General features: G+C 32.4%; 1 protein-coding gene across 1 annotated transcript in view; it reads left to right on the top strand.

Moving 5' to 3' along the window:
• The window catches only part of LOC129223187 (protein MCM10 homolog), a 51,519-nt gene that overhangs the window by 5,778 nt on the left and 21,090 nt on the right, over window positions 1-24,651 (top strand). Inside the window, exons 2-12 of the mRNA XM_054857754.1 lie at window positions 1,958-2,057; window positions 2,639-2,801; window positions 4,105-4,257; window positions 7,107-7,234; window positions 8,506-8,568; window positions 11,143-11,219; window positions 16,752-17,048; window positions 17,145-17,223; window positions 18,324-18,486; window positions 22,187-22,342; window positions 23,495-23,619. Coding sequence (XP_054713729.1) covers window positions 1,958-2,057; window positions 2,639-2,801; window positions 4,105-4,257; window positions 7,107-7,234; window positions 8,506-8,568; window positions 11,143-11,219; window positions 16,752-17,048; window positions 17,145-17,223; window positions 18,324-18,486; window positions 22,187-22,342; window positions 23,495-23,619 — 1,504 coding nt within the window. The remainder of the gene's footprint in view (window positions 1-1,957; window positions 2,058-2,638; window positions 2,802-4,104; window positions 4,258-7,106; window positions 7,235-8,505; window positions 8,569-11,142; window positions 11,220-16,751; window positions 17,049-17,144; window positions 17,224-18,323; window positions 18,487-22,186; window positions 22,343-23,494; window positions 23,620-24,651) is intronic.

Raw genomic sequence — 24,651 nt, 5'->3', positions numbered from 1 at the left:
ATCAACACCAAGTTACGTTGCTTCTGATAGCAACAAGTATATTTGCAGAAATTTTTACATATGTATATTGTCATAGGCTTGGAAAATCCATTTCGAATAAATGCTTGTACAAGGTTGAAAAAATAAAGAAATAAAAAGTTGCAAGTTAACCATTTCAAATATTGAAGCAGTACGCTGAAATTACAAATTACAGACAAAGATATCAGAAATGAAACTGACAATTGTTTGTGTAATGGAGGAAAAATTAAGTAACCTTAACTGCATGAACTCGAAAGCAAAAAATGTAAATTTGTTTATGTGAGAAAAGTACTTACCTCCGAATTTTAAAATTTATTCCATGAGGAGCCCAACTTTTTTTTTCGCATGCAGGTTGTTCGGAAGCGGAAATCGCTGACTCACTTTCTCACTTTCACTCAGACATTTACAAGACTTATATTATATATATATTTCAATTGCTTCTGCATTCCAGTACGTGGAAAGGATGAGATAAATCCAACAGTATTGTATTCAAAAATATGCATCCGAAATTACATATTTCCTATTTCATCTATTTCAGCCAGAGCAATTAGCACTACTGTTTACTGGTAAAACGCACTGCTTTCAAAGTTTCGCGCCAAGTTCATAGATCGACAACTGATGGCGTAACGAAGCGGGGGGGGGGAGGAGTTGTCTGGGCCTGTTATCACGTGGGTCTCGGCCCAACCTTTTTTTTTTACAAGACAGCCGCACCTCATATTAAGGTGAGTGTCCCAACCCAGAATATGCAAAACTTTTAATGTATTTGAATATTTTTTTTTTTTCGATAACATAGGAAAACACAGAAAATGAGTACAACCAAACCAGATATTGTTGTTATCATTACTACAGTAGAATACCTTTATAACGATGACTTATATAATGCAATTCTCTATAAACCACACAACTTTTCAGAAGTAAACAATAGGTTTTAAAGTTTAAAAAATACCTCTGTTTTTCTTTCCGAACATAAAAATTGTTAGGCAAATTAAATTTTGAAACAGTTTTTCATCTTTCCATCTTAATTCAAAGCTTTTAAAGGAAAATTAGTACTCACAGTAAACATAAAATACCAGATGGCTCTTGAAAATGCAGCTGTTATGCAAACCATGTAAATAGCACAAGTGCAGGATAAATTCACTTTCTTTTGAATGTGAAACCTATTTATTTGTGAATGACTAATATGGTAATATTAGTGCTAAATACTCATTGCAGATAAAACTCATCTGAAGTGCTAATTTATAGATATACTGTAGAGCATTGTTGCTTCTCTTTTATACGTTTTTATCAATTATGCGTTCTTTAAATTGGTCCCTACAGAGTTTAATTCACATTAACCTATACCTATTATACGTTTTCTCATTTTTACGCTTTTTTCACACAGTCCCTTTAAAAACATACAAACGGTGCTTCACTATATTCTGAATTTTAGTTTCAAAATTTTTGAAATGATCTGTATAACGCAAAAATCTGAATAACACAGAAGCTCTGGTCCCAAGGTGTGCATTATAACGGTCTTCTACCGTATATTGAATTTTACCAATGCAAAGTTTCCAGCTGTCTTTTAGAAAGTAATTTCAGACCACTTGGCTCCAAATTTGCAACAATCATTTGTGTAGTGCTGGATGAAGATAATTAGTTGTTTTGGAAGTTTCCAGAACACTGTTTTAAATTCGTAGCATTGAACATCACAAGAAGGACCCCATGGATCAGCTCAAACGAGCCATAGGTTGGGCCCAACTGGTTTATTCTTCTATCTAAAGATTTTGTTTAGTACAAAATAAAAATCTATTGTGTAAAAATGTATACTCACTGCTTTATATTTTAGTGGATGTGATTTAAAATGCTAATATTCTTTTTTCAGTATGAATGCATTTTCAGAAATTAAGATTAGTTCTATTTTGCTCTGTAAAAGGTTTTATTTTTCTTATTCTTTATTTAGGGGAAAATGAAGCACATTCCAAAGTCAAGCATTCCGTTGAGCATTCACCTGATAATAAAGCATTGGATTTCAAGTTTAGTAACTTGGGTATTAGAATTAAGTAAGTCAATGTAATATTATATTATTCACATACATCATAAGTTTCTTTAAAACTTTATTTCTTGCTCTTTCTTAAAAATTACAGTTAAAAAAATCAATTAACTCATTGACGTGTAAATTTCAAAATTCATTATTTTTATTGAGCTTTATTACATTAAATTGTAATAAATATTTTCACAATCTGTAATTACTTAAGATCTTCATTTCTTAAAGTAGCTATTTTTTTCCCAATCACGAATTGTTTATTAACCTCACTTGACTGTAGTTGAGGTTGGTTCGATTTTTCAGATTACCATGACAACTAGAAGAAGTCTAGCTGATTGTTTTGAATACTTATTTAGAGAGAATAATTTTCATCGTCATGGTTACAACTCCTCTGGGTTCATTCAAGACTCAACTCAATCAGATTTTACATTAAAAAACGGGGGAGGAGGGGTACAATTTTTGATTCCAGTAAGCATAATTTGAATTCAAGACGTCAAAATTAAAATGATTTTTTTTTAATCCTGAAAGCAATTATATAGTTTTTTTTTGTTTATTGCTTGCAAAAGTGTAAACTTAATGTTTCTATTATCTATTTAGAAATCCACTCTTGCCATCGAATGTGTTTGAAGATAAAGTAGCTGGATTTCAGAAGATTGACATGTCTGATATTACCAACACTCTTGATAATGATGATATTGATGGAGATTGGTTCACAGTCGGGGTCTCTGTTCAAGAAATACCTTCTCAGAATGAAAAGAATGTATGATTCTAAAGTTTCTTTTCTTTCCCGCGCCACGGCATGATAATTTGATTATATGTTTTGGTAATGTTAAACATGCAGGGAAAGGCCTTATTGTGAGAAGGCCAAACTCGATCTGATAACTTAACTGTTTTAGCGGTGAGACTGGGTCATTTCATGGGAATGAAGAAACCAAAGCAATTAACGCTATCCACTGGTGTTAGGATCAAAATTTCAACTATCAAAATATCACCAAACAGGCAATGGCTTCATTCAAATGTAGAAACAATTTTCACCCGTCATACCATGATGGGCGATTTTCTAGCAGAACATAATAGGCATTCTGGGAAGAGTGCTGAATGTTACAACTTCGCTTTTAATTTCATTATTGAGTATTCTCCTATCCCTCCCCCCCCCCCCCCCGCCCCACCTTTTCTCACACACGCAATCAAATTCAATTGCTTCGTATTTAAAAATACATACCAATGTAGCAAAAATCTACAGCAGGAGTGTCAAATGCCCATCAAAGACTAACAGTTGATAGAATAAAATTTAAAATTTTGAGACCCTTCCCTTCTCTATTCAATACCATACTAACTTATCTATAATTGAACTACAATCATTCTGTGAAGTTACATAATCTTACTGCTTTTTCCAGCAATGAATAGATTGGAGGAGAAACCTAAATGAGTTCCCAGAGCAATAAATTACAATCTCCATCATAAAGGATAAAATTTTAAAGTTTACAAAATTGGCCTTTAACTATAACCAGACCTAGATAATGTAGACAAGCATGCAAACACTGTTTGCTGAAAAAAATCATAGTTTGCAGACAATTTTGATGTTTTTAAAGCAAATTTCTATATTAATTACACTCGTCTGGCAAGCAATGGAAGATTTGTTTCCAGCTTTGAGGTTAACCCAATTAATAATACTGAAAAAAAAAGCAAATATAATTGAAAAAGCATGCTGGTTGCGTAGTAGTACTCTACTTGCTTTCAACTTTACATTTTTATTGTTGGCCGTCATATAAGACTCGAGAGAAATACCGCAGTTTTTGCAGAACATTTTTAAAAACTTTTTTGAATTCACTAGCTTATCTATGACACATTATACCTATTTTTGTTAAAGTATGTTTAAAAACTCCAAATAATGAACTATTTTATAGCTTTAGTAAGTATTTTTATTGGAATTTCTTCACTCATCCCAAAATAAAAGGAAATTGCTTTGAAAGTGTTCAAGTTTAAGTAATTTGATTTGATTTGTGTTTGGATGTTTTTTTGCTTTATTTTTATGTATTTTAATTGTATTTAACTGGTTTAAGGGTAATAAATATTCTATTTGGAGAATGACTGACCTAGAGGATTGTAACAAAATTATCAAAGTCATGCTAACCAACAAAGCTCATGCCACACATAAAATTGTCTCAGGAATGGTTCTGTCAATTCTGAACCCATCATTGAAAACAAATTCTGTTGTAAGTATTTTACTTTAATACTCCAATTGTATCTTTTAATTTTTCAATTATGGGTTGTTGTTAGTCTAATAAGCAGTATCAAAATATAGATTTTAGAGCTTGTTCATTTTCTTGAAATTTATTCTGAATCTTTTGGTTATTCTGTATTTTATTTATCTTACTAGCTGTGTTGCCCGGCTTTGCACAGTCTACTTCGAAAATAAAAGTTACGTCAAGTGACGCGTGTTCAGCCTTGAACAAAAAAAAATCTGTAAAATTTTGCTGCAGATTGCGGAAAAATAACCATAAAGTAAACATTTTGAATCTTCCAATTGCAAGAAAAGTCTTTACAACAAAAGCCAGAATTTTATTTGTTCATATTCGAGAAAAAAAAATGCCAAAAGGTCTTTCGTCAATGATTTTCTTCGCTCTACAAATTTTTTAATAAACACATTGTTACAGAAAATTAAGATGAAGCACTGAAAATAATTTGAATGGAAGAAAGCCTTTGAAAAATAGGAATTTTATGTGGAAATCTAAGTATCATAATTAATATTTTTAAATTGATATCTCTCTTATTATCGGAGAATTATGTTAAATAGCCAAACATAAATACGTGAAAATTATGAATCTATCGATACGTGGTTCGATGGTCAGTTCACTAGCATTCGGGAAAAGTAATTCAGAGATAGATACAAGGGCCATCCGGAAAGTAGTACCCGTTTGTGAAATAAAAGCACTTAAGTAAATGTAAACATTTTTATTGAAAAGAGCATACCTTAAACTACTTCTCCACATAATCTCCAAGCAAATTTAAGCATTTGTTATAACGTGTGATGAGTTTTGTATTCCAGCGTCATATTCCTCTGCCGCCAGCGAATGAAATACGTAGTCACGCTTTCTTTAAGTTCTTCATCGCTGTCGAATCTTTTTCCCGCCAAAAACTCTAAGTTTTGTAAAGAGATGAAAATCTGAAGGGGCCAAGTCTGGGCTATACGGTGGATGGTCGAATATTTCCCAACTGAATTGCTGCAGAAGTTGTGTTATCCCCGCTGCATGAAGCCTGGCATTGTCATGGAGGAGAATTACGCCATCGGACAATAGACAAGGCCGAACGTTTCTTGCGTTGGGAAATTTTATCACAGACTTCACTTCACAACTGGCAGCATTCTCAATTTTTTTAAACATTATGAATGGCCACAGAAACAACACAGCCAATGCTGTTGTCACGGAACTTGCAACAGAGAAGGTAGACAAGCCACTGAAGAGGTTTGACCTTGAGCGCAGCTACTCGCGTCGTCAATGCCTCATGCGGCAGAAACGGGTACTACTTACCGGATGGCTCTCGCACTCTGTTCACATTTATAGATACGCTCAGTTTTTAATTATATAAGATTAGGAATGTTGCCCAGGAAGTATCCTTCATAAGTTGAATGCTCTTTCTGTTTTCCTTTAACTTATGTGTTTTTGTGTCCATGGACATTAAACTTTACTGAAGGTCTTGATCACAGCATCAGCCAGTATAAGTGCATCCGCTCTGTAGAGTGCATCCTGTAGCAACTTGCTGAGTGGAGCCAGTCATTTTCTCAGAAAGTTAGTAGTAATCGCTGGGCACTCCAAGATGTGGTTGGGCGTTAGCTGAATTTTAGTGTAGTGTTGGCATTGGACACATAAGATCTGGATTTATCAGGGTGGATTTTCATATCCTTATAATGATTTGTTCTTGTCTTGTAATTGTTGATGTGATAGCTTTAGTCTAAATCAAAGTGCTAGAATTGCATTCCTCTATCATGTCAGAAAATAATTTTATGGCATTTGAAATGCCAAAATATGATCTTATATTTAATGTAAAACATAAATAAAGACATACAGTCGAATCCCGACTTACGCGAGGGATGCGTTCTAAGACTCCTCGCGTAAGTCGAAATTTCGCGTTGTGGAAATGAGTATATGTAATTTTTTTTAAATATACCTAATTACACTTGTTAACAACACTTCAAACTGTTTTAAAACCGTTCCTTAATTATACATTACCGTTTCTCACATGAAGAACTGAATTTGGATTTGTATTTTTAATAAAACTGTTTTAATCAACATAAAATACTGTTACGATGCACGAAATCAGTGATCATCAGGAAAGAGAAACATAAAACAAACTAGTACGGTACGTACAATACTGTGCAGTAGATCCAGTAGTTCATTCAGACGTAATTGTCGTGTTCCCTCCAATGCATTTTTTAGTTGTTCAAGCACATCGAGAACCTTTAGCTTTTCTTTAAGTGACAGAAACTTTCTTCACATACTTTAGATGGAACACTACTCTGAGGTATAATTATGTTTCATCAACTTTCGCATTTAGAATGAAAAAAATATGGTAAAAGCGGGGAGTTGTTATTTGTATACACAACTAAAGCTATGTTCAGTCTAGTAAGGTGTGGGGATTTCTGCTGCCAGTGATGCTAAAGGGATGAAGGTCTTTTCACGCAAAAAATATTTTTAGTAGCCAATAGCAAAACCGACACTTTCACACCGCGAATCCCTTCTGAAAATTCCGGCGAGGAATTCGCGTTAGATCTAAAATTATTTACTGATGAAAAAAATCACGTTGTAGCCGTTTCGCGTAAGTCGAATCGTGTTGTAGTGGGAGTCGACTGTATTTGTCAGTGTAGATGTGATATATTTTATACATATCATATATAGAGATCACTGTAAATTATTTCAATAACTTTCATAAACTGTAAGACATTTTGATGAAACTGGGTATGAAGCATGGAGCTCCAAATCCGGCATGCTTGTATTTGCACACATTTTTCATTAACAAGTTTTAAAATATTGAATTTTTTATTGATTCATATTTGGTATATTTTTAGGAATATGAATGTCCAATGCTTCTTGTTGATCTGCCTGGAAAATTGATTATACTTGGAAAATCTAAGGATTTCAGCTTTTGTAAAGCTATTAAGAAAGATGGAAATGCTTGTAAAAACATTGTGAATCTGTAAGTTTTGCTATAACAATTTAACTTGCACACACACACATGGTTATATAGTGCCAACATTATAACATCAGAAGGTTATGAATTCACTAAGAGACTAAACATTATTTTACACCCTTTATGATATTTGCATTAAAATAAACTTTTAAACTATGTTTGCTCTTTTCAACATTCTCATCACTGCTTTGGTAATCCAGGGAGAGTTTGTGGACCCTTTTGTTAATCCTGGATGTACAGTTGGCTCTCTGTTTAACGACTTTCAAGGGACCACAAAAAATCGTCCTTAAGTAGAAAGGGTCCTTAAATAGAATGCTTTTAACACTACAGTGGACCATCTGGGACTGTGAAAAGCCGTCGTTAAACAGAGAGCCAACTGTATTTTTCTACCAGCTCTAACTCTCTTCTCCTTGGCTCTTTTACTTCTGCTTTCTGGAAGTCAAGTTCAGTATTATTCTGTGAACAGTAATCTTCTCTTCTCGCAAACTGTGAGAAGAAAACTCTTTCCCACCTAAAATGCTCTGAGGCTTGAAAAAATGTATCCCTTTTTGTGCCTCTGTATGGGCATAGCATCTCTCTTAACCTTTTCCAGTGTGTTTGTTGGTCACGAAAGGTCACGCGCTGATTTCAAAATTTTCTTTAAAAGAAAATTTGTTTAAAACCACAAATGTTGCTGCAAAAGATACTTCTCCTTAACAATCACAGATGTCCGCAGTACAAAACCGGCTTCCTCTGCTAGTTCAATTATTTATTCAATTCACTCCAATTTTAGAACTCAAAATTTTGAATTTCTGTTGGATTTTAAGTTTTTTAATTTGCACTAAAACAGTGAACTATTTTTTTCTGAGTTATTCAGTCTTGTTTTTGTAAAGGATTCAAATTCATTTTTCAGTGCACAAATTTTTTTTCATGCCCTAGGTGGGCGATGAGAACAAATGAACCTCCAACCCCTGCAAAAGAAATTCATAAAACAAATTTTTGACTGTAAAATCTATATCTACATGATCAATTAAATGCCCTCATTGTATTTCAATAAATGTAACGACTCTCACCGTAAAAGGTTAAGGAGAAAATGGCCGGATGATATACATATCATACATTCTTTAAACTCTTCAGCAGAAAGCTTTTCAGAAAAGTGGAAGGACCTAAAACCAACCTGACAGGTACACTTGGTTACCCCATAAATCGATATCTTATATTGAAAATTTTTGTATAACTTTAAAGGGGCCCATAATGTTTATAATTTATATTTATGTCTCTTAAATTTCCTATTATAGATCAAAGTGTGAATATTGTGTTTTTCATTCAAAATCCAAACCTGCTGTGTCAAGTCAAAATAGGTATGCAGTTTCATAGTTCTAACTTCTAATTATCTTTAGTACTAATTTATATGATGTTTTAATTTTAATAAAAATGTTGTTAAGCATTAAATGTATAAAATATTTCAGTTTTGTAGTTTCATTTTTTTTTACACTGAATGGAAACTAAACTACTTAATTTTTCCAATAAATTTCCGTCCAAATGCGTTTAAAAAGATATAAAAGATTATTGTTTTATTCTTTGATTTTTTTTTCCAACTATTTTACTATTTTAAAAGGTCAGTTCTAAAAATTTTACCAGTGCCCCCCCCCCCCCCCCCGTCCTTTTTGTGAATTTAATTCATAAAATCAGATTAATTATACTAAAATCAAAAGTATACAGTAATTATGAGTTCAGTTTGAGTAATTTTTCTAACTGACATAATAAAATTTTTGGCTTTTTACTTCCTGACCAGAGTTGAAATAGCAATTGTACCAAAAACATTTTGCCTTCAGAAGACAGCAATCAATACTATTTCATTAACTGTAAAAACCAGATTTTTTTTTTTTTTTTTTTTTTTTTGTAATTTGTTTGACATAGATTCTGAAACTTCGCCAGTTTAAAGGGCCGATAGTTTAAAGTGCTCGACATTTTAAACCATCTTTCACAGACAAAATACTTGTGGATCAGATCTTTTTAATTGCTGAGCTAAAAAGGACATGAATACAAGGATCCCCCATCCTTCCCCGTTTTTCAACATTGAAGTTCCCAAAATATAATTTTAAATGATTTTGGAAGCATTTAGGGGGATTCTCACCATGAAATAGTTCAGAATTGAAGTCCTAAAAACACAATTGCTGGCCATTTTTAATGACCTAAGAAAAAGGGGTGAGGTTCAGAATGCTCCCTAAAACTTATAAAAATTAACAATTTAAAATGAAATTTCATATTTGGTGACTTTAAGAACAAATGTGAAGTCTTAAAAACATTCATATAAACCATCTTTGGTATATTAGAGGAAGGAAGGAGGTGATGACTGATTGATTTTACTTTGCCTGGATTTGACTTATCTCAATCTAATGCATGCGTGAATACAAGGATCCCTCCATCCCTCCCTTTTTTTCAACATTGAAGTTCCCAAAATATAATTTTAAATGATTTTGGAAGCATTTAGGGGACTCTCATCATGAAATAGTTCAGAATTGAAGTCCTAAAAACACAATTGCTGGCCATTTTTAATGACCTAAAAAAAGGGGTGAGGTTCAGAATGCTCCCTAAAACTTATAGAAATTAACAATTAAAAATGAAATTTCATATTTGGTGACTTTAAGAACAAATGTGAAGTCTTAAATACATTCATATAAACCATCTTTGGTATATTAGAGGAAGGAAGGAGGTTCAGGTACTTTCATCGCAAAAATTTTTGCAAACTGAAGTTCCTGAAATGCAGTTTTAAATGATGTTCGATGATTTTACGGGAAGTGGGTTCAGGAACTCTCGTCTGGAACTTTTCCAAAATTGAAGTTCTAAAAAGGCACTTTCATCTCTCCCTTGGAAAAATTTGAATCTGCCCTTGATCTTTTGACCCTTGTCTTTGTGATTAGTAGACAGCGAGTCATGTGGGCTATTGATTTGTTTCACAGCTGATAAATCTTCTTTTGTGTGTTAAATAAAAACCTGTGTGCTGAAAAGTAAAATAAGAAATAAGAATCTCAAAAAGCACAAATTACAGATTACTGCAGACACGTGTCTCGGCGTTACAAGGAACGTATCTTCTGTCGGATTTCTTTTCCTCCTTAAGCTCATTTCTTTTGCATTGAGAATAGTCTTCCTTGTAACGGTGAAACAAATGTCTGCATTAATCTGCAATTTGGGCTTGTTGACATTGTTATTTCTAATTTTACTTCTTTTTTTTTCCTCTCTCTCTTCTTTTTCTGATCTTTAGTTGCAGGGCATTTGTTGGAGAATAGTTTAAAAAGTCATTTCAAGTAAATAAGAGCTGTGTTTCTTTTCCTATTGCAGACATTATTTTCTAATGAGGTTTTTGTGGAATTGTTGCTCTTGTTCTAATGGGTTTTTTTTTTTTTTTTTAGCCATTATATGCTGATTTTTACTATATTTATTCTAGTACTATGTAGCTTGAGTACACGTGAAATCTTTAATGCATATTTTCAATATTTCTCAAAAGGTTCTTTTTTTAATATTTTTTGGGAGGTACCAATCTCAATCTTGGTTACAAAAAATATGCTTTGAATTTGCTAGAAAAGATTTAAAGTTTTCTTTCTTTTTTTTTTTTTTTAATTTTTTTTTTTTAATTTTTTTTTTAGTGTTCATGTTTACAATTGATAATTTTGTAAATGTTTACATGATACAGAAAGGAGCATGACACAGAAAATGCAAAACAGGTCCTTCTTTTACCCATTTAGATAATAAACACTACATTAGGTTGCATGTACTTTCATTGAAATGTATTTAAAATTGTTTGTATAATTTTGCAAATTTTGTATAATGTATGCATTAAATAGAATGCTGTATTGTTGATTTCATTAAGAGTGCTTTTAAAAAAAATCAGTAATGTGTGCAAACTTTTAATTACCTACTACTTTTTTTTTCAGCTGCAGTGGTGTAACTTCATCAAGTAATTGTAATAAAACAGCAAATGTTATTGTTGCTGGTAAAGGAAGTAAAAAAGGTAAATTTTTTTAGAAGAATTTTTATATTGTTGTTTATTGTAGTCAAAACTCTCATTTTAGATCATGGGTGCAAGACCTTCCGTCTCAGGGCGGATTTCCGTCTTGGACAAAATTTCCGAGACGGAGGTCGGGACGGAAAGAAATTCGCTGACTTTCTTTAAGTTTTTACTTAAAAAAGAAATATTGAGTGTTTGAAAAATATGTTTTAATATATTACTGGACCGTTCATAACCACGAATTTACATCGACATTCTCTCGGTTTTCCGCCATGGGCTTGTTTTGTTTGCAACGTGCTTTTGGAGGAGTGATTTTTCGACTCGCGCCGTTTGTCTTTTTTTAGATATAGCTGTGCTATTTCAAACTCACTGCATTGCAGACCGAGGAGTTGCTCGCTATTCTTCCTGATTTTTCGAAATAATCGGCTCTAATTGAAAACTTAGCCTTTTCTTATGCTATTTTCGATCATCCTTTCGTTTTTTTTTTCATTTGAGGATGTTTTTTTTGCAAATTTTACACGCATTTATGAAAGCTATGTACGCTCTTAAAATGTCTTAAGAGTTGAATCTGAATCACCGATTGAGAGTGATTGCTGACTAGATGAAATGTTTTCGCCACAGCAAAGGGCGTCCGCATACCAGATAAAACGGAAACTCAGTTATTTTTTATACTTTAATGAAATTGGGAATTTTGGAAATAATCAAGGAAAAATTTCAAGCTGGTTGGAAACACCGATGGGCAACCGTTCCTGCATTTTTGACAAAGACTTGAGGAATCACTAAATTCCAATGTCATTGAATCTAATACTCGCTAGAATAGAAATATGGGGAGGGGGAGAGAAAGGAAAGGAGAGAAATAATGGCAGCACGAGTTTGCAAAAAAAAACACTGCTCTTGCAAAGAGGGTAAGTCGGCAAATTGACCCACGATACTGAGGTCTTGAAACGTTTATATTTTGGACAATCTGAGAGGGAGGGGGCTACTCAAGGACTCCAGCATAAAATATCGAAAATGAATTGAAAACCATTTTTGAAGCTAGGAGTGGTTCGATATTTCTAGTCTGCAAAACTCTTAAAAATTTAAAAGTCAAAAAGTTTTAAACTCTCTTTAATGATGTATAAGTGGGGAGGGGGAAGTTTTAAAAGAAAATCAAACTGGAGTCTTAAAAACACTAATTTAGGCAATCTTTGGTGAATTTATGATATATGGTTTTGGTGTTCTAACATGAAAATGTTTTGTAGCTGATGTATTAAAACTATTTGAGGCTATACTTAAATGACTTAAGTGAAAGGGCATTTGGGACTCTCTCCCGGAAAGTGTTTGTAATTGAAGTCTTAGAACTTTTTGGCTGTCTTTGGCAATGTCAAGAGGGAGGGAGGGGGCTCTCTTTAGGCGAAATTCCGAAACTGGAGTCTTAAAAGCGCAACTTTAGACCGTCTTTGGGTTCGGGGTTCCCCTTCCCCAAAAAATATTCAAAGCTGAAGTATTCGAAACTCAGCTTTAGGTAATCTTAGGAAGACTGAAGAAGAGGGAATTCGAAGCCTTTATCTTAATAAATTTATAATTTAAATTCTTAAATCTTCGGTGATGAAAAGTGGAAACCGCAAATTGAAGTCAAATTTAGTGAACTTAGGGGAAGGAGTTCGGTGGGGGGGGGGGTCTCTCTCCCCGAAAATTTCTCCGTGCTGAAGTATTGAAATGTTATTTTGGCTATTTTTGAGTGAGTTAAGAGTTAGGGAATTCAGGGGCCTTTCTCGAAACATTTTCGAAATTGATATCTTAAAACTTTGGGTTGTCTATGGCAATGTGTGGAGGGGAGTTACTCTCTCAATAGAAAAATAAATCTTAAACAAAAACTTACACTGCTTTTAGTAAACACAATGGAAGGGGGGGGTATTCCAATTCCGCACCCCAGCCCGAAATATTTCCATTTCTGAAATTTTAAGAGCTTTGTTTTGGACTATGTTTGGATGACTTAAGGGGAAGGGTGTTGGAAGATTCTTTCAAAAAGTTTCCGAAATCAAAGTATTAAAATTTTTTAGGCGGTCATAAGTCATGTTTATAGGTAAAAGGGGTACTATTCCTACAAAAAAAAAAAATTAGGAACTGAAGCCTTAAAAATTGAAATTTAGGACATTTGTAGTGAACTCAGAGTGAAAATATTTTGATGCTGAAATATTTAAAGCGCCACTTTAGGCTATATTTGAGTGCCTTAAGAGGGATGCGATTCGGGGAACCTGCCTGGGGTTAGGATTCAGTTCCCCTATTACTTTTTTTTAATTAATGAATATTTGAAAGGGTACCTTGTTCAAAAAATATATCTACTTCACTGAAGCTTTTTTTCTATTACTAATTTCACCACATGCTATCTTATAAAATAATTCTTTTTCAAATGAAGACTGTGGGGGGAATGGTGCCAGTTCATTATCATTAGTCGGCCATACCCTTCCCACACTTTTCCTTCTTTTGTGCTTTGTTGGCGCTACCTTGGGTAGACATTCCGATCAGAACTGATTTATGTTGCAAAAGTGAAAATCTTATGTCCTAAGCGATTTTATTGCTACAATAAAAGTGTTTACGATCGATAAAAACTAATGGTGAGGAGCTGCGAATGCTTTTACCCCTAACATTATCCAACATCGTCTAAAATTGCGTTTTTTGAACTTCAATTTCGAAATATTGCCGAAGGAGGGTTCCTGAACTCCATCCCTTCAATAGTGCATTCAAAAGGGAGTACAAAAGTTATGAAAGATGGAGTACAATTTCGTTTTTAAAGCTTCAATTTCGGGGAGAGCCCCGAGCGTCCCCCCCCCCCTCTTTCTCTAATATTTTTTGAAGGTTACCCAATACTGTGATTTTCCGACTATCAGTTTGAAATAATTGATATAAGAGTCCCTGAACCCCTCCTTTTCCGGAACTTTATCAAAATGGCCTACCATAGCGTTTTTTGGACTCAAATTTGGAAAAATGTCTGGGGTAGAGCCCCCAGACCCCCCCTTATTGCCGGATATTAGGTTTTTTGGAATTATGATGCCAAAACACTTAAATATTACAATTTAAAGGATTAAATTTTTTAATCAAACACAGATTCCAAAACTGGCATTATTAAAATCTACAACATTTATACACAAATTTTTCCTTAAGCCTGCATGCGGGCGGGGGAGGGGGGGGCTGAAAATATTTTCCGTCTTGAACACATCACCATATTTGCACCCATGTTTTAGATTCAGTATCCCTGCACAGTTGTAAAACTGAGAAAACTTGTTCTTGATTCATAACTTCTAATATTGTTCCAAAAATACAGTTTAAGCCTTAAACAGAATTATTCAATTATTGTTCTATTGTAACTTCTAATATTATTCCGAAAATACAGCTTAAACCTAAAGCAGAATTATTCAATTACTGTTATTAGTCAATAGTATGCATCTGTAAAACATGATGGCATTTATTTACCTGAAGTTACAATTGTTTCCATACAACATATTTCTAGTACATTTTCAGCACTTGTATGCTAAAATTAGCAAGAATTTTGCATCCTTAGCTTGAATCAGAATTTTCAATGTTTAGATATTTCTTAAGATAGGGGTTAGCATCTTAGTCTGGCTAAAATCCATATTTCGGCTTACCCCAAATACCAGTTCAACTAATGTTCTAATAATGTCCATTTTTTTGGCTAACATTAAAAATTTCATTGCTGGAGAGGAAAATTTCTATGGTTTATTGCACTACATTTATGTATTGCTGTACGATAAAAATAGAAAGGGATGCCAGTTTGTGCCCCATAATAAACAATAAAAGCATAAGTAAAAAACAGGCAATGCTTTCATTATTCACAATTCATAAAAAATGTTGATTTTTTCTAGAAGCTGTGATGTCATAATATTATGCAGTTTAAACTCTTCTTAATGGACTATGTAATGCTCTTGTGTAAAATATTTTCAAACCTCGAAATATGTTTTGTTGGATGGTAGCTAATGTGTTAACCCGTTCGGGATGGCAGTTTGTAGAAGATAGCGCTTCCTCAGGACGGCAGCTGTTACACGCGGACTGTGCTTCTGGCCTTGGCAATTTCTCCTGCTAAGCCTAATACGCAATTTCGGAAAGTACGCATACATATTAATGGATAAAATGTATATTTTATGCAGAAATGAAACCATTTTTTAATATATGATAAAATATATCAAAATTTCAATCATAACAAAAAATTGGATGAAAATAATTGATATTTAACAATAAAATGCAAAATATATTGTTTTTTACAATAACTAAAAATACCAAAATTAAACTATATTTTCTACAAAACAGGAAAAATATTTGCACTTAATATTATGAAATACTTGAAGAATATTGTAACAATTAATATTTTAAAGCCACATGAAAAATTTGAAAGCACAGATAAATGCGCATTGAGCATTTTACACTCATACGTAGTATTACGTCTTTTATTCTGCTTTGAGCAAATTACACATCTCCGTCTAAGTTCCTTGCCTTCTTTTTCAGCGTATGATTTTCGAAAGTAACTACTGTATGATGAACTCCAACAAAAATAATTTATAGTTCTTTCAATGTGACCCAAAAGATTCATAGATGGATCAGTCATAAATTAAGATATTTCCTCCTCGGAAAGATAACGTGTTCACCATGGCTACCAAATGAACATAAAAGTAAAACCCCTTGCTAGAATATCTCCCCTCCAATCCCATTATAAATAGAACCGAAACTAGAAGGAGCCACTTCAAAATGAGTATACGTTTCCCTTCTCACTTGCGAGCACATGTTTATATTTTCTTTCACGAAATCCAATAAATCACAGACACTTGACCGACCTCGTTCTGACGTCAGACAGAGAAATACTAATGCAGGAGAGCAATCATTTGAATGGAACATAGTAACGCCATTTAATAGTAAGTATTTTGTTCCAAATCGCAGAATAGTGTTGTTAGGCCGGCTGCGTACTACTTACCGTAACGCACGGATGCGTTTTTCGTCTCTGAAGAACCACCTAGCGCTGATGCAAAGACGCGTCGTTCGTCCCGAACGGGTTAAAATAAAGCTGTCCTTGCATTCTGAGAAAATTTTATATTTTAAATGTCGTTGTTGACCTCTTGATATGTAAGAAATAAAGCAATGTCCTTGGGATAAAATATAAATGAATAAAAACACCATTAATTAAGCACAGAAATTCCAAATTGTTGTAATTATACTGGGTTCACACTAAGGAAAAATCCAAGGTGAGATTTCCAAACTTCACCAAAAACTTAAGTGAGATCTTTGTGGGAACTGAATGCAAATAGTTTTTTTTAATGGGATTTTGGAAAATATTATAAAGTTTTCATAATCCAGTGTCCTAGCATAAACCTTGTTTTGCATGTGTTTTGGGGTTACAAAGAGCTACTTTTCCATTGTAGAATATGTGATGGGTAAAAGAACATCTAAAATATATGCACACGTGAAATAATTTGTAGCTTTTGTTCATGATTACCATTTTTGCTATTTCTCAATGTATGTTTCATTTTTAATTTTTAATTGTTTTAGAAAATGATCTCCTCCCACTTCAGAATCGAAGTCAAGTTAACGGTATTAGCAACAGCAAAATGCGACAACAAAAGTCCCTAAACATATTTAATAGCAGTAAATCATTATTTTCTGCTGAAGAAAACAAGTCTCTTACAATGGACAATAGCAAATCATCTATACAAAAAAATTTATCAGTGAATAATGTAAGCCCACAAAACATAGAGAATAACCCTCCTGTTTCTCAAACCAAAGTGGAGAAGAGGGTGTCCAAGCTTTCTTGTCCCCCTCAGGAATCACAATTAAAAATAAAAACATGTAAGTTACTTTTATGCATTATTTATTTATTTAACCTGTTTTTAAAATTATTTTTGTGATCAAACTTGTTTATTTCTTATCATTTTTTTTTTCTAGGGAAAGATGGAGGAAAATTTAAGAATAATTCTGAAGATAAAAGTGTTATTGTTGACCAATATTCTGGCATTAGAATTATGTGAGTAAAATTTTGAAGCAGTAAATATAATTATTTGATTTTGTTGTTTCTAATAGATTTTCACATCATTAAATCTTGTTGTGATTTTAAAAATCCTTATATTTCATACAATCCTTAGAAATCTTTTTTTTAATACTAATTTGAAAAATATTTTTATAACAATAATAATTGAATTGGAACATATTTAGATGAATGATACTAAAATAAATGAAATTTTTTCCTGATGTAACAAAAAGTGTGCTATAATCTATTTTTATATATACTATCATACAAAAGTTAAGTAATATATCTTTATTTATTCTGATCAAATTTGTAGACCCTTTTTGAATTTTTTACATTTACATAAATAATAATATGAAATTATGATATTAAGAACTTAAATATTAGTATACTGAATATTCACTTTTAAAAAAAAATAAGCAAATCCTACATAGATTTTACAATAAATTATGATAACCTACCAAAAAAAGTGCCTTACTTGGAGTGGCACCGCCCCATTTAAACTACTAATGATAAAGTGTTTGCATAGTTGTACTTCATTCAAAGGACACACACATATGACACAAAAGACGGTCGACCAGTTCTTTGTTAAGAAATTTAGGTAGTGAGAAGCAAAGGAATGTAAGTGGACATTTTCAAGTTTTGAGTAAAACCCGTTTAAAGATAACGTCCTAGGTAGGCTTTCATTGAATTTTATTCTAAATCATGCTGTACATCTGCACCTACCAGGGCTACTAGTACTATCCCGTGCCCCAAGACAGATGAGGTTCCTCTACCATTTGTACTGATTATCTCTAAATTTTGCCACTTACATCCCTTTGCTTCTTAAGGATTTGTTTTCCTTTTTACATGAATTGCCCAAACCTTTGACTATCCAGATTGCTTTTGGTCCCAGTTAGTCCAGATACACAAGGTTGTACTGTATTCTATTCTAATTATTTGATATCTATTTGTTGAGAAATTAATAATGTTTGATGGAATATCAATCTTAACATTTTGTGAATGTAAAAAAATTATTGTATTTCTTGCCTGACTAAATGTTAACTTTCATCAGGCTCCAAATTGTTTGATCAAAAACTAAGTTTTCATCAATTTTCTAGGAATCCACTTGTTATGCCTGATGAGATGAAGCAAAGGATGCAAAATCGGAAGATGATTAAAATGACTTACATTAAAAATTTTATAAGAGGAGGTGATATTGAAGGTGACTGGGTCACTGTTGGAGTTGTTGTACAAAAAGTTCCTCCCAAGACTTCAAAAAATGTAAGTTTTTTTCCCTTGTTATTATATTATTTTTTCTCTTCATCAGTTTTTCTCCACAGCATGCATCTAAAACTTGATAACTTGATTTAAATGTTAGGTTTGTTATCCAATAATGCTGAATGAGTGTTCCTATTACACAATGTCATACATTTTTAAAACTAGAATATTTATTTTAAAGAAATTAGGTAGTAATATATCATAGTATTATAGTTCTATAGTCATATCTTTTCAACTTTGCATTCACATGCTTATATTGTGATGTATTATTGCACTTGAAGAAAAAAATTAACTTATTTATTTCCTGGAAGTTTTATAGAAACAGTCATTAATGATATGTTATATGGGAGATTATTTAAAATCTATTTTGAGCTCTTTGTTAGCTTTTTGGTATGGAGATACTGGTCATGTAGGTGGTCATGAGGTAGGTTTTGTTTCATAAAATAATGATCCTGAAACCCAGACATTCACTATTATTTACTAGCATCAATGCATGCAAATCTAGGTTGTTTCAATTGTGAAGTACCTAGAGATGAAAACAGTCGGAAAAAAAACGGAAAATTTCCGAAAAAACGGGAAAAAAAACGTTTTTTCCCAAAGGAATAAATTTCCACTTCAGAAAAATTGAAAAAAAAAAAAGAATTTTTTCAACTTTTCAGGGTTTTAATTGAAATTTTCTGCAAAAAGGGATTAGAAATTTCTCACGCTTAAATTCTGGTGCAATTTCCTCCCCCCTCCCATTTTACGTTAAAATACTGTCTAACGTTAATGCAAGTTGTTGTATGACAATATAATTTGCATATAGATCAAAAAATGTTTAATAATACTTTTTACAAAAAAGCTTAAACCAATTACCTTAGTGAAGAATTTTTTTTTCCTTCTTCATAAAACAAACAAGCATAACTTTAATCACAAAACTATGTTTCTTTTGACTGCGAACCAAATGTGCAGGGTGCTGTACAGGGTGCGGCAAAAAAAAACCCGGGCAAGCAATTTTCCAAGAAACTTTATTAAAAATAAATAAACTAACAAAACACAAAAAATAATAATATGAGAAGACCTTTAGCAATCATTAAATTTAATTGGTTTCAAACTAGCAGCCTTTTGCAGTAATACAGAGATACAACTGCTTATTAAAATTTTCATTCAAGGGCAGCAAGTCCTTTTATCAATCCTATTCCTATAAAGCAATTAGTTTAGAGAGTTTAATTTTATGTGTAGTTTAGGGTAGACCTTTGACTCTAAAGTAGGCCATACGTTGTAATAAATGGGATTGAGGTCGAGCGAGTACAGCGTACACTCAACAGATGATATCTTGTCAAAAACAATGCGCTTTGCACCACTTTTGTCTTTTTGGCCATATGAATCGGTGTGGAGTTAAAGGAAAATGTCCAGTCTACAATGCTGAAGTGCTCTTGAGCCCACAGAAGTACCATAACTTCTAAAATGTCTTTCTGGTTCACTTTTTAATTTTTTTACGGCCCTCATCCACAAAAAACTAGAGATTTTTTGTCGCTTGTCCTGATTCTATCTCAGACCAAGCCTGACTTTGGATTTTGGCGATATCTAACATTTTCTAAGGTGCTTGGAGAGTCTACCAAGGGTGCCTATATGCAAAATTTTAAGGGAGGGGGGAGGGCTCTGATATTTTCCCCATGGTTTAGCAGGATATTTTCCCCATGGAAATGACTTTAGTACAGATTAGAGCTTATAAAATTTAACATTTTTGATAACTAATTCATTAATGGCTGGAGAAAAGATGTTTTTATATTTTTACAAAGAAAAAAGGAAGTTCTCATTTCCAAAGGGGGGGGGGACTTGAGCTCCTACTTTCCCCCCTATGTGGGGGCCTATGGTGTCTACAGACCAAATCCTATGGTTCTGGGAGATATGAACCGGTTGAACGGTAAATCAGTGAAAGGTATCTCTTCCAGCGTGGATATGCGGGCCCGTCTCAAACGTTTCTGTCATCTTTAGAGTCATACGAATGCCTGAATTTTTGGAACTTGCTAAACTTCTGTTTGAGCTGTTTTTTTACCTTAGTCGCACTTATCGGTCACAAATTCCCACAAACGACTGCTCTCGTGGAAACCCGAGGATTTCATTGAACTCACTTTTGGATGACCTGACGATAAACTGAAATGTTCAAGTTCGTTTTGTACACTTTCTGGACATCGACTATCATTTCCAAGCCACTTGAAACGGCATGCCGTTTCAAATACTGTCGAGGCACAGCAAGCAAACGGACTGTCGTTCTACTTGGTTAAACAACTTAAAATAGCAGATTTTTCGCTTAAAACTGTAAGAAAACCGAAAAACAATACATAAACTAGGTAATATATTGTAAATTATTTTCTAATAAAGTGATAAACAAAAATAAATTAGGTACTCATTAAAATGAAATTACCTTTCTTCCATTCGATGATACAATTTTTGTCCGATATTTTTTTTACCGCACCCTGTATACTGCTGTGCTAAACAAAAAATGGGACTTTACAGTTGGGCTCAATCTGAGATATTCTATTTTAAAGTGTGGCTCTTTCATATATTTGAGTCAGATGTTTTTTTTTTAAAGAATTTTTCAAAACAATAGCTCTTGATCAAATGACCCTAAAACATTTTATTTATTAAGTAAAGTACGAAACAGAGAACAACTTGGTTATAATAACTCAAATTTGTTCAAAAGGGATGGTATGACTACTTTTACTACTGTGCTTAGCACGGCCGTATGAATAAACTTAAACTCCAGTTTAATTTTGGTTCAGCTTAAGAAAAACCAATTTAGTTTTGATTTGGATTTAGACTAGATTGGAAAAAGTCAAAACTCAATAGCTTTCATTTTCAGACAGTAGCATTGTCTTATTTTTCTTCCAAAAAAAAAATATCAATCATGTTTGAAAGGCGAAAATTTCAGAAGTTTCAAAGGCAATCTGAAATAGAAAATGTAATAGTTATGATTAGACACACATTACCCAATATTATTGGTTGAGTGACGACTTGACTTATTTCTGGGTTTGACTATGAAAGCCCTCTACTCAGTTATAAAACAAAAAGGTTTTTTCTTCTAATTAATCTTACCTTTAAGTGTATTTCTGTCAAGCAGAAAATGAAGATGTGCTTATAGCATATATTTTTTAATGCTTAACCCTTTATATGTTACAAGAAACACAGAGCTATTAAGAAACCCAAATTTTATTCATAAAAAAATCAAATTTTCCATTTTTTCCAATTTTTCCCAAAAAAAAACGGTAAAAAACCGGTTTTTTTCCACCACTTCCAAATTTCTGGAAATTTTACATCTCTAGAAGTACGAAGTACCTGACCTCAGAACTAAGTCAATGAAGCTGGCCACAAAAATATTAGCTACATGCTAAAGTATTATGCAAAACAGAAACATTTATCTTTTGCTATAAAATTAATTTAATTGTTTTTGAAAATTATTTATTTAAAATGTACAGATGGACTAAGTTTTTGAATTATCGTATTTTTATATTGAGAACTTTGTAGATGTTAAAGTATTTGAGACAGTGTGTAAAAATTTAACATGAAAAAGAAACTTAGTTGTGATTAGTAAATAAATTTGCCCTTTATAAGTCATATATTTGAATGCATTTGTGTTTTGTGTGTATGTGAGAGAGAGAGACGGAACAGTTTTATATACTGTTGCAGCTTATATGATCTTTTTTTTTTCTCATTTTCACAGGGAAAAACATTTTCAATTTGGAAAATGACTGATTTGCATGATTGTGATAAGATAGTAAGTGTTTTTCTGTTTGGAGCAACACATACTGAACATTGGAAAACAAGTGTTGGAACAGTTGTAGGGATATTAAATCCTTCCATCATGCCCAGCAAGGAAGTGAGTATTGCTTTTTATTCTTATTTATGCAACTGTTATAGTTTCATTTCTGATCTGAAAAAAGAATTCTCAAAACCCAAAATAAACTCCCGTTATTTGTTTTTGAAAAAATATTAATAAACCTGAAATAGTTTACAGGATGTAAATAAAGTAAAATGTAATTGAATCTATCTATCTCAAATTTCATGGATAAGGAGAAAAATTTGATCCAAGGAAATTTTGAGATATAAATTGTGATAAAATTCATTTTTTAAGGAAAAATTAAAATGTGGCTGTATTGATATTATTATAAATTTTATTATATTACTTACTGTGTTATCTACACCTTTTATTAATTTTAGCAGTTATGTTAATACCTAATGAGTTTAAGCATATTTTTGGGCAGAGGAAAAATATCTTTAAGTGATTATCACACATAAATGCCAAACCTTAAATTTTATCTCAATGTTCAACCAACTTTTCAGGTTCAACATACTTTCACTTTGACCCTATTTAGATATCACAATTAATTGTAAATGATGGACTGCCTTTTCATCAAGGGAGTTTGGGAAATATCTTTTTTTTTTACTGATGCTTTGTTGGGTGCAATGATGCAATGATATGTAGTTTAAAGGGAAAGTTCTAACCCCATATATACATGTTAAAAAGTTTTTCAGTGCAAATCAGCTGCAACTATTTATGACACTAATGTGACTGAACATTCCTTTCGAAAATTTGTAAATTCATAAGTTATCAGCATTGACCAAGCATTTCGATATGTTTAGCTTCTTATGCAAGACTTAAACTCATGTTTCTTATGTTACATAAAATACTAGTTTCTTGCAAATAGAGTTTAGCTTTATTTAATCAGTCATTTTTTTATTATATTCATCTATCATTTATTTGAGAATTGTTGAGACAAAAAATGACATGCATATCAATCTTACATTCATAAAGACCCATACTTATAATTTGTACTTGTTTCTTTGAAAAAAGTTTTGTGTGCTGAACATGATAGGTTTACAATAAAATCTGTCAAAAAATGCTGTGGTGCTAAGTTAAGGCTCATTAGTTTCAAGTTGTGTGAACTTAGAATACTTAAAAAACAAATGTCAATCTTTTTTTTTAATTTAAATTTTTATTTTTGTTATATTTATTTTATTTTGTTTGCAGAATAACGAAATTAGTCTCTCAGTTGATAATCCTAAGAAATTCATGATTATGGGTACTTCAAAAGACTTTGGACACTGCAAAGCTCGTAGAAAAGATGGCAGTTCATGCAATGTTATTGTTAACATGTAAGAATTTATTTTTACATGACAAAATGCATTAAATTTTGTGCATACTGCAGTTCTGTGCTATGTTGATTTTTAGTAGATGTGTTTTATTTCTGACTAGATTTAAATAACCCAGTCCTCAAATTGGATCTCCAACTTGTCTAAATAAGTGTCAAAAAATTGAATTAAAAAATTATTCACAAAATATTTACCCTGCACTGGTCTCTCTTCTCTTATGGTCCTTAGAACAATAATCCTAATTTCACAAAATAAAAAAAAAAAAAAAAATTTCTTTTAATGCTCTGATATTTTGAACTTAGTCCTAAATATCCTAAACTATTATTGCATGCCACATTTTTTCCAGAAAGAACAAAGCTTTAATGGAATCAATTGGAACCTTTTCTACTAAGTCTTGTTCAATTATTGTTTACACCTTGCAACTCTGTTTGAAAGGCATGTGTGTGGTAGACATCTTTTGTCTGTCAAAAATGGATTTGTTGCTTCCATCTGAACATATAATCTAATTGGAAAAATACAGAGAAAGCTACTTCTGCAATAAATATGCATGTGTCTTCATTCTGACTTTTTATTACTATAAAAGCACTCTTTTTTGTGAGTGGTAATTTTTGAGAAAATGAAGATATCAGTGATTTTATGATTGGAAAACTTCGCGAATTTTACCTAAACAGAATCAAAAGTATATTCTATATATAAAGTTGAATAATTTCGTGATGCTTAAATTTTCGCAATTAGGACAGGTTCACGAAAATAAGTGCTTTTACAGTAAATAAACAATGATGTACACTAGTACTGGAAAACATCCTGATTGAAACATTTTTTCAAACCCAGAAAATAAGTATGTTATTGACATTACTTGAAAGCCTCAGTTCTGTTAATAAAAAAAAAATGAATTGTTATTCATTTATTTGAGAAATTAGTTGCAAACATAATGCTGACATTTGAACATATTTTATAGCTGAAAATCAAGTTAATTATCTGGCCCATCATTTAGAGGGGTTTAGAGGGATCAATTCCCCCCTTCCAAGCTTTGAA

This window comes from Uloborus diversus, chromosome 5, assembly GCF_026930045.1.
Source record: "Uloborus diversus isolate 005 chromosome 5, Udiv.v.3.1, whole genome shotgun sequence".
Taxonomy (NCBI): domain Eukaryota; kingdom Metazoa; phylum Arthropoda; class Arachnida; order Araneae; family Uloboridae; genus Uloborus; species Uloborus diversus.
The sequence above is the reverse complement of the archived record's forward strand: the minus strand, read 5'-3'. Positions and strand labels throughout refer to the sequence as shown.